At 38.9% G+C, this 12,564-nt stretch overlaps 1 protein-coding gene across 5 annotated transcripts in view; it reads right to left on the reverse strand.

Moving 5' to 3' along the window:
- ATP2B1 (ATPase plasma membrane Ca2+ transporting 1) overlaps positions 1 to 12,564 on the reverse strand; it is a 127,723-nt gene that overhangs the window by 39,608 nt on the left and 75,551 nt on the right. For all 5 annotated transcript variants that reach the window (XM_060195513.1, XM_060195511.1, XM_060195514.1 and 2 more), the window contains exon 2: positions 7,933 to 8,356. In XM_060195513.1, coding sequence (XP_060051496.1) covers positions 7,933 to 8,140 — 208 coding nt within the window. In that variant the 5' untranslated portion in view covers positions 8,141 to 8,356. The remainder of the gene's footprint in view (positions 1 to 7,932; positions 8,357 to 12,564) is intronic.

Genomic DNA, 12,564 nt, shown 5'->3' on the forward strand with positions numbered 1-12,564 from the left:
AAAGTATATAAAGATTTAATTTTTATTACAACTGTAACGAGTTACAGCTCCTAACTTTAGTCAATGTCTTTGACTTAATCCATTACAGCACTAAAAATTCATCTTGTAAAATGTCTACTATAGTTGATAAAATATTTGCAAATTACGAAACACAAAAACTTAGATAACCTTTCTTCTACATTTTGCTCAGAGGACTTATTTTCAGTTGAAGAAACAGGTACTAATACACTATGGGACACATTTGTTGCCTGACCTTTGAAACTGGAAGTCTATAAAGAAAGCTTTACACAAATTGGGTATTAATTGTGCCTGCCTTATACTCTATTAAGAAAGTATCCCTCTAATATAACCCCAAAGATCCTGTCAAGCCTTGAGATACAGCCAAGTATGTGTATATATACAGGAACTACTGTGGGGCTTAGAGAACAGCACTGAGAAGCGACATTCTCCCTTAGTTTTGGGACATTTTAGAATGGTAGCAAATACCAGAGCAGTAAGACTTTTCATTATACTTTTTAATTTATGATTAATGAGTTTTAGCTGATAGGGGAAGCAAAAGCTCATTTCTAAGAGAAGGCAAAGGAAAAATACAGGAAAATGGCAGGTTACTGGACGGTGTCTGACCTGAAGCAAGGCAGAAAGTGGAACAGGAAAAAAAATTTCACCGTCAAAACAAACACTGAGAAATGCCGATACAGATTTCAAGTGATGATTTGCTAAAGGTAGCAAATAAAGAATGCAGAGAAGGTTTCATTGACAACTGTAACAAGCTGCTCTCCATACTGGGCAGTCCAGCAAGCCCTGGAGATGAGTGGTGACAAAAGTCATCCATTCAAAGCTTCCATACAACTCTAGGCTTCAAGAAATAGAGAACAAAAAGAACAGCAATAAAGGTGTAGTATTTATAATCAGAAACAAAGACAAAGTGAAAGGAAACACGCAAACTAAAATACAGAAACCATATACTACTTTTTCAGACTAAAGCAACACTCTCTGGTTACACCTGGCTGCCAACAACATTGGATGTGGATGAGAAGAAAAGAGTTAAAAATATCTAGATTCTCTTTTGTCTAAGACCTGATAAATGGATGGCAGAGACTTTACTAAGATAGATCTCAGGTTTTAGAAATTGAACCCCTTGGTAAAAAAAGTGGGGGGAGGGGGGGTGGTAATGGTGCTTTCATAGATTTAAACTGGAGGTGCTGATTAGACAAGTGGAAATGTTTAGTAGCTAGCTGGCCAGCAGTATTCAGTTCTCAGGAAGAAGGTCTGAGCTAGTTTTTTTTTTAATATACAGGTGATAGCACAACAATGGGAGGAATGAGCATGGTCAGAAAACTGAGTAAGTGAGAGAGCTGGAGTGGGGAGAAAGCCTTGGACACTAACGTATTTGATGGTTAGATAGAGGAAGAGAAGTCAAAGAGGACAGGGGCAGCTAGCAGGATGCTTATGCAAACAGACTCTTAGGTCTTAGGTTTCAAAGTTACAGGTTCAATCCCCCAGACCACCATAAGCCAGAGCTGAGCAGTGCTTGGGTAAAAGAAATAAAGTAATAATAATAATAATGATAATAATAAATTAACTGAAAGGAAAAAAGCAAGAAGTCAAAGACAACTGAGAAGAAATAGTTGGGGAGGGGACACAGCAGAAAGAATGAGTTCACAAAGGACTACGGAAAAGAAGTGACAGTACTAAAAAAAGTTTTTTTGTTTTTTGTTGTTGTTGTTTGTTTGTTTGTTTTTAAAGATATGGAGAAAGGCCAAAGAGTAGAAGCAGACTGAATGTCCATCAACAGATGACTGGACAAGTAAGTTGAGGAATATGTACATACTCCATGGAATGCTACTCTGTAACCCAAAAAGACAATATTGTGTTCTTTGGGGCAAAATGGATGCAAGAAGAGATTGTGTGTAATAGAATAAGAGATTAAGGACAGCTACCAATGTGGGTGTGATTCAGAGAACTGAGACATGCAAACTTGCAAAAACAATTAAAAACAAGTATACAAATTGTCTCTAGGGCTTTGCAAAAATTGGTGGTTATTGTTGGGAGGGTGAGGGCACATAACTTTTGTGGTGAGTGCGTCGTGGAATTACACCCTGGTAATCTGGCAAAACACTATTAGTCACAAATTTAAAAAATGGTATTGGGGAAAGAAAAAGGCATGGAGGATGATTATCACAAATGGTGTTATTAGGCTGAGCAAGATGAAGAAAGAAAAAGGACAAGTGACTTTCCCTCCATGGAGGGTGACAACTTTAAAATGAGTATGGCTAAGCTTTGCTAGGAGTGTGATGTAATAAAGCAGTTAGGGGGATTTTTAAAACGGACAGATCTATTTGTTATTTTTAAAAGATAAATGACAGATATTAAGGAAAATTATCTACCAATGGAAATGACCAGGTAGAGAAGGTGACATTAGTGACGGCAGGAGGCAAATGCTAATGCCAGAGTAAAGCCTTTGAAGAAGAATTGAACCGCATGTGTGTGCGTGTGTGCATGTGTGTGTACATGTGTGTGTGTGTGTGTGTGTGTGTGTGTGTGTGTGTGTGTGTGTGTGTGTGTACTGGCCTATTCTAGATGCAGGATGAGGCTTACACTGTGAAGTGGCACTGACAATGAGGGCATGTTCCTAGTATAAAAAAAAACAGAGAAAACATCATAAGGAACAACATGAATAAATCTAATAATTCTTCCTGACATCCTGTTGGCTTGGTTGATTGAAGGATAGTGTCAATGAGGCCAAGGGCATGCGAGACATCACACATGGCACTGAGCTCCACATGACCCAGTTAGCTTCCCAAAGAGAATGCATCCAAAGACAGCAAAAGCTGCTTCAGAATTACATGCTTTGGGGTTCTGGATCCACCACTGTGGGAAGTAACTGAAGCCTAAATTCAAGTCTATGACTAACGGCACAACTTTAAATTTGGACAGGATGTATTATGGGACAAAAATGCTAATTTTACCAATAGCTTGATGTTTTACAAGAAAGTGCAGTCTAAATATATGAAATAAAGAGGTAGAGGGATATAGTTAATATGAAAGTCACTAATAAACGACATACATGACAGTCTTAAATTCTGGAGCTTAACTTCTGTGTTTGTAAGTGTGGGGGGTTGGGGGTGGGGGGTGAGGGTGACAGCAGCAATCACCGTGACTTCTCTAGGTGGGGGACATGCAATCCAAGAAGATACGCAAAAATCCATGTTGATGTGCATGTTTCTTATGAAACAGTCTAATACTTCAGTCAGATTCTTAATTTTAAAAAAAGACAAAAGCACTATACATTTAAGAATCGCTGGCCTAAGGTCAAATTGAATCATCTGTTCCCAAATGCCTACCACAGGCTCAGTATGGCATAGGTGCTCAAAAGAAAATGAATCGGATATAATATCTTACTCTAGCACTTTCTATTAAGGAACACAGAGGTGGACAAGTCTGACCAAAATCCCCAATGAATCAAGACCCAGTGTATTCAGTGTTACACAGTAGTGAGGAGGATGTCAGGGGAGTGATGAAGGAGATGGAGCCCAGAATGGACAAGGGAACTAACTGTAAGATACCCGACTTGAGAGCTTAAAAAAAAAAATCATCTATTTATTAATGAGAAAGCTAGCAGTAGAGAAAGAACTAGAGTACATGTGATGCTGGGGACTGAACTTGGGACCTCATGTTTAAGGGCCCAATACTTGATCTACTGCACCATCTCTCAAACCACCACCCCAACTTGAGATCTTAACCATGAGTGAGAGTCATAGAAAGGGTGAAGTACAATGTTTCAGTGAAAAAAAAAAAAATCTATACATAAGAGAGTTCAGTTGGACACAACAGAAATTAAGAAAACAGAACTCCTATGCTGAAAAGACTGAAGAGATCTGGGTGGGCAGGTGGGGAGGTGTGTGTGGGGGGAGGGGGACATAGGTGACATTAGAGAGGTAAGCAGGAGATAGATATTCCAAAGAGATATGTTAACCTAAAGTGAGAAGTCTGAACTTCATTCTAAGGGCAATGGGAACTATCTGTCAGCTTAGCTTTAAGCAAGAAAGTGAAAGGCAGCACGAGGGAGAAAGGCACCCGTTTCTGAAAGACAGTAGCCTAAGAAAGCTGACAAGCACAAAGATTTTCTAAGCCTTGGCACTGAACGAGTGAGAACGGTGGAAAGATTTCTGTCAAAGTCAAGGCCCTCTAGCAAGGTTCCTAATAGTTTCACTGGGAAGAGAGGAAGATGAAAGCATGCTTTCAGAGGATAAAGTCTGGAGAAGGTGAGAAAATGCAGATGTCAGAAAGTATGTCTTTCAGGCCCAAAGCTTGGGAGAAAACCTGAATGGTGCTACAGATGTGGGAATCCTAGCATCCAGATGCTGTACAGAGTTTCTGGAGTGGGTGGCACCACTCAGTGGGAAATGTACAGATGAAGAGGACAGAATGCAGAGATGAACAGATGCCTGAAGCCTGCCAACATCTAACGGAAGCACAGGAGGCTGACAAGCCTGGCCAGACAGGGAGAAAGACACATCGAAGAGTTTAATTTTCTGTGAGCAGAAGAAGGCTTTGAGAGGGGAATGTATTCACTGTACTCAGAGAACTAAACTGAAAAGACATGATCACTCAGGCTTTATCAAGACGTCCAACTTGCAATGAAATAATGTGTATGACACAAAGTTAAAGAGGATTTGGGGAAGAGCTAGAAGGCAGAATTTGCATGTTTGAGGCTCCCAGACTGATACAAGGCTCTGCATGTACCAGACAAGCTTTGGTTTCTCTCTCTCTCTCCCTCCCTCCACTCCTTGATATGAAATACATCTTTAATTCCAAGGACAAGGTTATGTAGGCTGGTCACCAGAAAACCCTGACTGGTGACTCTATATAAGTGATAAATCATAGGTGGCTGGAACACCTTGGCATACAAATCCTTGTCCAAATCCTGAAAGGGCCGTGTGCATGCACATACATATGTATGTATTGTGTGTGTAGCAGATACATTAGTGTATCAAGTGTTCTTGTAGCTTACATGTCAATAATGACTTATCCCTGACAAATCTTTTCAGAACTAAACTATATTTTTGTGTGTAAATGTCAGTTTTATTATAGGATACCCTAAGAACATGATCACTACTAACAGCCCTATTTCCAGAGAGTGCAAATATAAACTGGCATGGACAATATAATGCATGTATTCTGCTAAAGGAATGCAGTGTGATCATAATTTATGATTATCCTATAATTAACTGCTAATACACTCTTTTTAAAGAGGATATATGAAAAAGGCAACAATTAACAACCCAAGTCTGATGAAAAACTATGTCAATGAACTAATAATAAAAAGAACTAGAGGCATAAATTTAGTTTGACCCAATCATGTACTTTTTAAAAAAACATATAGGAGAGGAAAGAAACAGAAAAGGAAGCCAAAGAACCACTCTGAAATATGCAACTCTGGGGGTCAAATTCAAGACCTCACGTATACAAGCCTGGTATTTTATTGGTGCGTTACCTTCTCAGCTGCAAAATGCATGTGCTTGGGAGAATCTTATTAAGTCTCACTTTCCCTGACTACTAGTAGGTTATACTAATGAAAGAGTACTTGTTGTCTAGATCACTTTCATGGGTATTCAAAATCCTAACTGATTGTCCCTGAGGATTCATTTATCATTTGTCTAGTTGATCAGTGCCAACATGTTCATTATCTTTCTAACTAAATTACTTCTAAATTAAACTACACTATTCCTTTGGAAATAATATTCCTGTGAAGGTTACGGGTGTCTTTATTTATTCTAGCAACTGCAAATATAACATCATGCTTAAAAATGGCCTTTTCCACATTCTTTAAAAAGGATATTTCAAAATGACAAACTATACAACATTTATTTAACTGAATAGAATGACTACAATACACATTTTTTGAGTGTTCAATGAATGCTTCTAGAAATTATCCACAGTTCCCATTATGTCATCAAAGGGGTACAAAACTATTTCCTCCCCAAACTATGGACACTACCATATTAGGTAGAATTTTTCAGTCAACTTAAACCAAAATCTATTAAGAGCACTAACTGAAATAACATCACCAAACAAACTACAACACAAATTAATGACAGCTCGTATCTATTAAAACCAAGACCCTAACATTGAGGGATACTTGGAAGACAACAAGAATTTTAATTACTAACGAGGATTATAACACATGGCTGGGGGAATTGCAGTTAAGTGTAGAAGTACAAATGCAATTCAATAAGTTTATTATGAACTGTGGAGTTATATAAACTTGGTGGTAATGAAACATCCAAGAGATAGGCTTTAGAGTAAACATAACAGATATACACAGTTAAATTAATCTAGCAAATGGGGAAGAACATATTAATAAAGTGATTACAGTTAGTTGATACTTTCAATGTGACTTTGTATAGCAAACAAACTGAGTTGTCTCAAATGATCTCATTGTCTGTTTCTGATTTTCTGAATTGACACCAACAACAGGGATCCCAGCTACCTTAAACCACAAAGAATATGTTAAGACACAACTAAGAAATCCAGGAAAAGAGCCAGAAAATCTGGAAAGAGGTTTTCTAGTACTGATTTGAAGAGACCATTTTTGGAAATGTGTGAATAGTGACACTGGTTTCCTTACAATTACTCTACATTTTAGAAAAGTACCACTAAAAAAAGTCACATGAAAATTTATTTTTTACTTTTTTTTATTGGCTTTATTTATTGAATAGAGATAGAAACCAAGAGAGATGGGGAAGATAGAGAGGGGGAGAGAGAGAGACACCTGCAGCCCTGCTTCACCTCTTGTGAAGTTTCCCCCTGTAGGTGGAGACCAGGGACTTGAACCTGGGTCCTGACGCACTGAAGTGTATACTTAACCAGGTACAACACCACCTGGCCCCCCACATTAAAAAAATTAGAAAAGGGGCTGGGAGGTGGTGCATCTGGCAGAGCATCTGGTGCTGCAGATGTCTCTCTTTCTCTTGCCCTAGCTCTCCCTTTATTCTCAATTTCTCTCTGCTTCTATTCTATAAACAAATAAATAAAGTTTTTAGAATATACAAATGTTTAAAGAACTCTGAAGTGTGATTAATATGCATGAACAATTTCAGAAATAACCTTTGCAAGTCAGATTTTATCACAAACATCATGGCATAAGCTGTTTCATAAATGTTAAGAAAAACACTTCAGCACAATTTCTCCAGGACTGGTTTTGGAGTAACATACTAACATACTTTTATAATTTCTCATCCTTACAAAAATAAGCTGTAATCACTAAGCATTCTTCTTCATGTATCCTCACCCTTCTTTCCAATTTAGAAATTCCTTCCCTAAAACTACCTAACCTTAACTCTCTGTTCATCACATCAATATTTATCAAGCCCGTCCATCTCAAACACCACCACGCAATGGAGCTATCGTGAAACCACAGCTTTCTTTAAACCTAGGGAAACTGAGCATAATTCCAAGACTGAGAACTATTTTTAATCAAAGAAAATGTTTTGCCAGGTCAAAAACTGCCATCCAGTCCACTTCACTTTGGTTACAACACATTCAATTAGTTTCAGTTCAAAACAACTTGGTCAGCCACTGGCAGTGACAACTATTCTAAGGCACCTGGCGAAAGGCGTGAAAGTGAGCGAAATTTATTTCCACTGAAGCCCCATGGGGGTGGTTACCATGCCTGGCTGCACCCTTCCATCCTCGAGCAAATGGAAATACAGTCGTGTCATAGTCAACAAGCAGCAATAACATGTACAATGGTGCAAAGGATTTCCCCTTGCCAAACTTGAGTTCTATAAAATAACTTGCAGTGTGATTTCCTCATGTAGTTACTGTAACTGCACTAATCTGAAAGTTAGCTGACCTTCAGTGTCACTAAAATCCTAGCCGAGTCATCAAGCAGCCGAGGCATGTATGTGTAAGGATTCAGTGACTCACCTTCATTGGGAGATGTTTTCAGTCTGGTGCAAATTCCATACACGTCTCCATAGCTTTCCTGGATTTTCCGTAATGCATCGGTGGACCTGAGCTCCATGAGGGCCCGCAGCTCTGCGAGCGTGATTCCAAAGTCTCCATCGTGATTAGCTTCCTTCAAAGAGTTTTTGACTCCACTATATGCCACTGAGTTGTTTGCCATGTCGCCCATTACAAGTATAATTTATTAGGAGGAAAATGTTTCCCAAAAGACTAATTTTCACTTGATATATTTCCAAGATGAAAATCTTTTAAATATGAAAATCTTCCTTAAAGCGAATGCTCATTGTATGACTTCGTAAAGCAGCATCAGCAGCAATTCCTGGAGATGTATCTTGACCGCTGGCCCATGACTGGTTTCTTCCTGTCAATCATGAGATGTACACATCTGTGAGCAGAAAATGCCTGAAAGTTAGTAAAATCCATGCTGGAGTGTGAATGTACTGCCACCCCTAATTTTTAGGGCCTACTTCCTAAATGCATCAGAGGTTATCATTTCACTACATAAACACATCTCAACAGTAATCACATACCTTTAAAATGTTTAGCCTAATAGAACTACTAAATAAAATTGTCTATGGGAAAGGACATTTGATCCACCATTAGTAAATGATAATGGATTTTACACAACTGAATTTTATGTTCCATTCAGTATTTCTGTTACTAATAGTTGCCATTAAGCACTTACGTTCTAAAGTGCTATGCTTAGTTGCTTTAAATCCATTCTTTCATTTAATCATCACAATTTAATCCCATGAGGTGGCATTACTCCTCACTCTAATGAGAAAAGTAAGCCTCAGAGTAATTGAGAAGTTTCTGCAGAGTTAACAAATGCCTCAATTGGTTGAACGGGGATAAATCCAAGTTCATGTTCGTTCGAAATAAACAGACTTCTCTCCCCCAAACTTTACGGAACAGCTCCTGATAAGGGCAGTAAGCCCAACTTCTCTGATAAGTTCTCTACACTTCTCTGCGGCTGCTCTGTGACTGTACCATTTACTGGCTTCATGAAACCACCTTCCACAGTCATTTCTATCTCATGCCTCACAATCTCCTTTTACCAGCTCCCTAGAGAAATTCTCTGCCCTGCAGTCACACTTTACTATTCATCTATTGATGTATTTTTTAATTTTTTTGCTGACCCTTATCTGAAATTCTTATTATCTGTCTGTCCACCTAGAACATCGGCTCTGAAGCGGAACAAGGATTTGTCCATTACTACATCCTGAGATGCTAGAATTGTGCCAGACACATGGAAGACATTCACTAAGTACTGAGGAATAAACAGATGAATTGCTTTAATTGTACTCGCAAAACTTTCACATGCTACTCTTATTCTATGCTGCTTAAACACGAGCACTCAATTCTCCCTCGTCCGTATGTGTCCTTTATACAATTACTGCAAAGGTTATGTGTCCAACACTGAGTTATCCTTATTCTCGACTTAGAAAGCTCTTTTCTCAATCACCATTTAGCTAATCACCTGGGCTTAAAACCTTATGTCATCTTTGATTCCCTCCACTCCAGCAGCTCAGCTAGTTACTAAATTTGGTTAATTCTTCCTTTGAAAAATCCTTTCACATAACCTCCCCCCTCTTGTGGTCATCAAGGTTCCCATATAAATCATAATTACTATGCAATAGACTCTTGTTCTAATTTTTTCCTATCTATCGTCCTCTGGGCATTTTGCTGCTGCACGTGTTTGTTTTCCAAATACCACTATCTAAACCTAGAGGATGAAAATGGGCCTGTTGCTCACACCAGCTTGGCATTCCGAGCTAAACTGCTTCACTTATTTGACTTCTGTGCCTTCCCTCAACACGGTCCCTCACCCCATGTTTAATAAATAAATCGCTTAATGATTAGAAACCATTAAACCAGAAAAGATTATTGGTGAAGTACAATTAATCTTAAGTTATTAAACTGCTTTGAGGATATTTATAGACACGGTGTGCGGTTCTCACACTTCACTATGCATCAAAATCATTTGGAGAGCTTGAATTACAACTTCATAGGTTACAACTCTGGAGCTGAAGTCTTAATAGGATTCGGGTGGGCTCCATAATTTGCTATTTAATGAGTTCCCAGGTATACTGGTGTAATCAGCCCAGAAGAACACTGAAAGCATTAACAGATAGGAGAATGGTCTAAAATGTTTTGAAGTCATACTAGCTGGTTAAGGACAACGGGAGATGGATTAAATTTGCAAGAATGTCACAGCTATAGATTCTGTAAGATATTTTCTTTCATTACTTGCTTCCTCAAACTTCATCAATCTGTAAGCTTGCGAAAAGGTTAGCATTTTGACGCACCTCCTAGTCAAAGTAGGCTCCTCCTACTCATACATCAATTATGTTAATAACCCAACTTCAAAAACTGGAGAGTGGCTACTTGAGTTGGCATCCTCAGCACTTGCTGGCACCCGAGAATCCCGGCAGCCCTAACATAAATGATTATTACTACTTGAGAACAACTGATTTTCACAAAGTAGACTCTTCCTCAGTTATGTCTGGCCTCCTACCCACCAGTCAACTACCTGACAGACTTTATGAGGGAGACTGGACATGTGTAGCTTTTTCACCTGCCTCTTCTGGACAGAGATGTCTACAAGACTTATATATTCTTGTCTGGATCATCGGGGCAAACGAACACTTAGGTAAAAGACCTATTGTTTGAAATGCCTGGGTTAAGAGTAAGGAACTGTTCCATTCCGGGATCAATATTTGAACCTCATTGTTGTCACACAATAACCAAACTCTCCATTTCAGCTTTTCTCAGTAAAAAGGCTACCATTTTTATTACTGTGCCAATCTTTGCCTTTTTCTCTTGACAGAATTCCAGCAGAAGAGGGGGTATTAATTACTGAGTGCCTTGAAAATTCTCAAGAATAATGTACCTAACAGTACTATGGCATGCCTCTCTGTACCTCACAAGCCACGCTCCAGACGCCACACGGTCTCTACTTTGGAGTTTGCATATTTCATATTTTAGGTTGAAATGGAAATTTTTCTTAGATTAAAAAGTGGAACCAGATATACCAACTTATAAATTAAATGAGCATGGAAGACATGGTGACTATGTGCATCTGAATGTCTTCCCCCTTCCTATCTCAATGTAAACTAAGTGCGAGATCCCACCCCCAGACACAGCGCTGGTCAGGCATAATGATGACTGGCCCAAGAGTTTACATGGGACCCAACAAAGGTTATGTGCTGTGACCTTTTCAGCAGAGACTGGTTTACTAAATTTCAATTTGAGATGAGGAAAAAAATCTCTGAAGGGAGCCAAAGAGAGGGAAGATGTGGGAAGAGAACGAGCTTGTTAAACTGGGATTATTACAGTCCCCTAGGTCAGTAAATGTTTTGAGTTTGTCCTGGTCCTAATACTTTCAGTGATTTAGCAAATTACTTTTGGAAGTTGAGCTTTCTTATACTCTAATTCACAGGGTTTAAGTAGAGCACTAGTTGATCATCTTCTGTTCCCATCACGCAGTTAAAAAAAATTCCAGGCAAAAGCACCAAATACAGACGGGTCACTTTGCAAAACTAGTACATGTGGGTTACTGATTCTCTACAGTCCAGACCAATCTGTTTCTAGCCTCTCCACTATTTTCCTTTCTACCTCCTTTTCACTCTTCCATTCAAGTAATCCAGGACCCCCCTTTTTTTTTGCCAAGGGCCATTTGGGTATTTATGACATCATTCAGGGGCCATACTAGTAATAATAATAATTAAAGCACTTAGTAATGCTATGAAAAAGTTCTGGCTGCCTTGGCAGGACCAGATCAAATGATCTCAAGGGCCATATGAAGCCTGTAGGACAAACGTTTCCCACCCACCCTAATTAGTGCATTCACCAAAGTGCAAAGGCCAACAGAAAAGTCTTTGCTTTGCACCTGTTAGCTACAACGTGGTAATCAAGATAGAGAGATACTATTTAGAGCTGAGGCAGTAGGAAACAGAACATCTACTTCGCTTCTTTTTGTTCTCTACTGGATTTTGATCTTCCCTTTAAAAATTTTAGGAAGACCCCACCTTCAGGGGGAACGCTTCCTAAGAGGTGAAGCAGGTCTACAAGTGTCTGCCTCCTTCTCTCCCTGTCTACCCTCCCCACTCCATACTGTCTGATAAAAACAGAAAGAAAACAAACAAGCAAAAAAAAAAGAGGGCTGCTGAGAGGTGGATTCATAGTGCAGGCATGCTCCCCTACAATAACCCTGGTGGCAAAAATAAACAAATGAATGAAAGCAAAAAAAAAAAAAAAAAAATCAGGAAGAAATGTTAAATGAAGTCAAAGTTCCTAAAGAGAAGTTTAAAGAAAACAGTTACTCTCTCTGTCTCTAGGGCTCCTGGCCTACATAACTTCCCCTAAGATCCTCAGATGTTGGTTATCAAACTACTGTTGGCAAGTAGTTTAAGACCACAATTGAGTGGGAATAGTCTTCAAAATCAAGAGTAAAACAAGATCCTAAGAGATATGTAAGCTTTACTGTGAATGCTTGCCATGAAAGGACAGCCTTGTTATAAATGCAGATTCAATTCTTCCTTTCATATGGTCACTTGACTCAAATCTCACAGAGAAATTGCACTGAAGTTA

Source organism: Erinaceus europaeus, chromosome 7 (assembly GCF_950295315.1).
Source record: "Erinaceus europaeus chromosome 7, mEriEur2.1, whole genome shotgun sequence".
Classification (NCBI taxonomy): Eukaryota; Metazoa; Chordata; class Mammalia; order Eulipotyphla; family Erinaceidae; genus Erinaceus; species Erinaceus europaeus.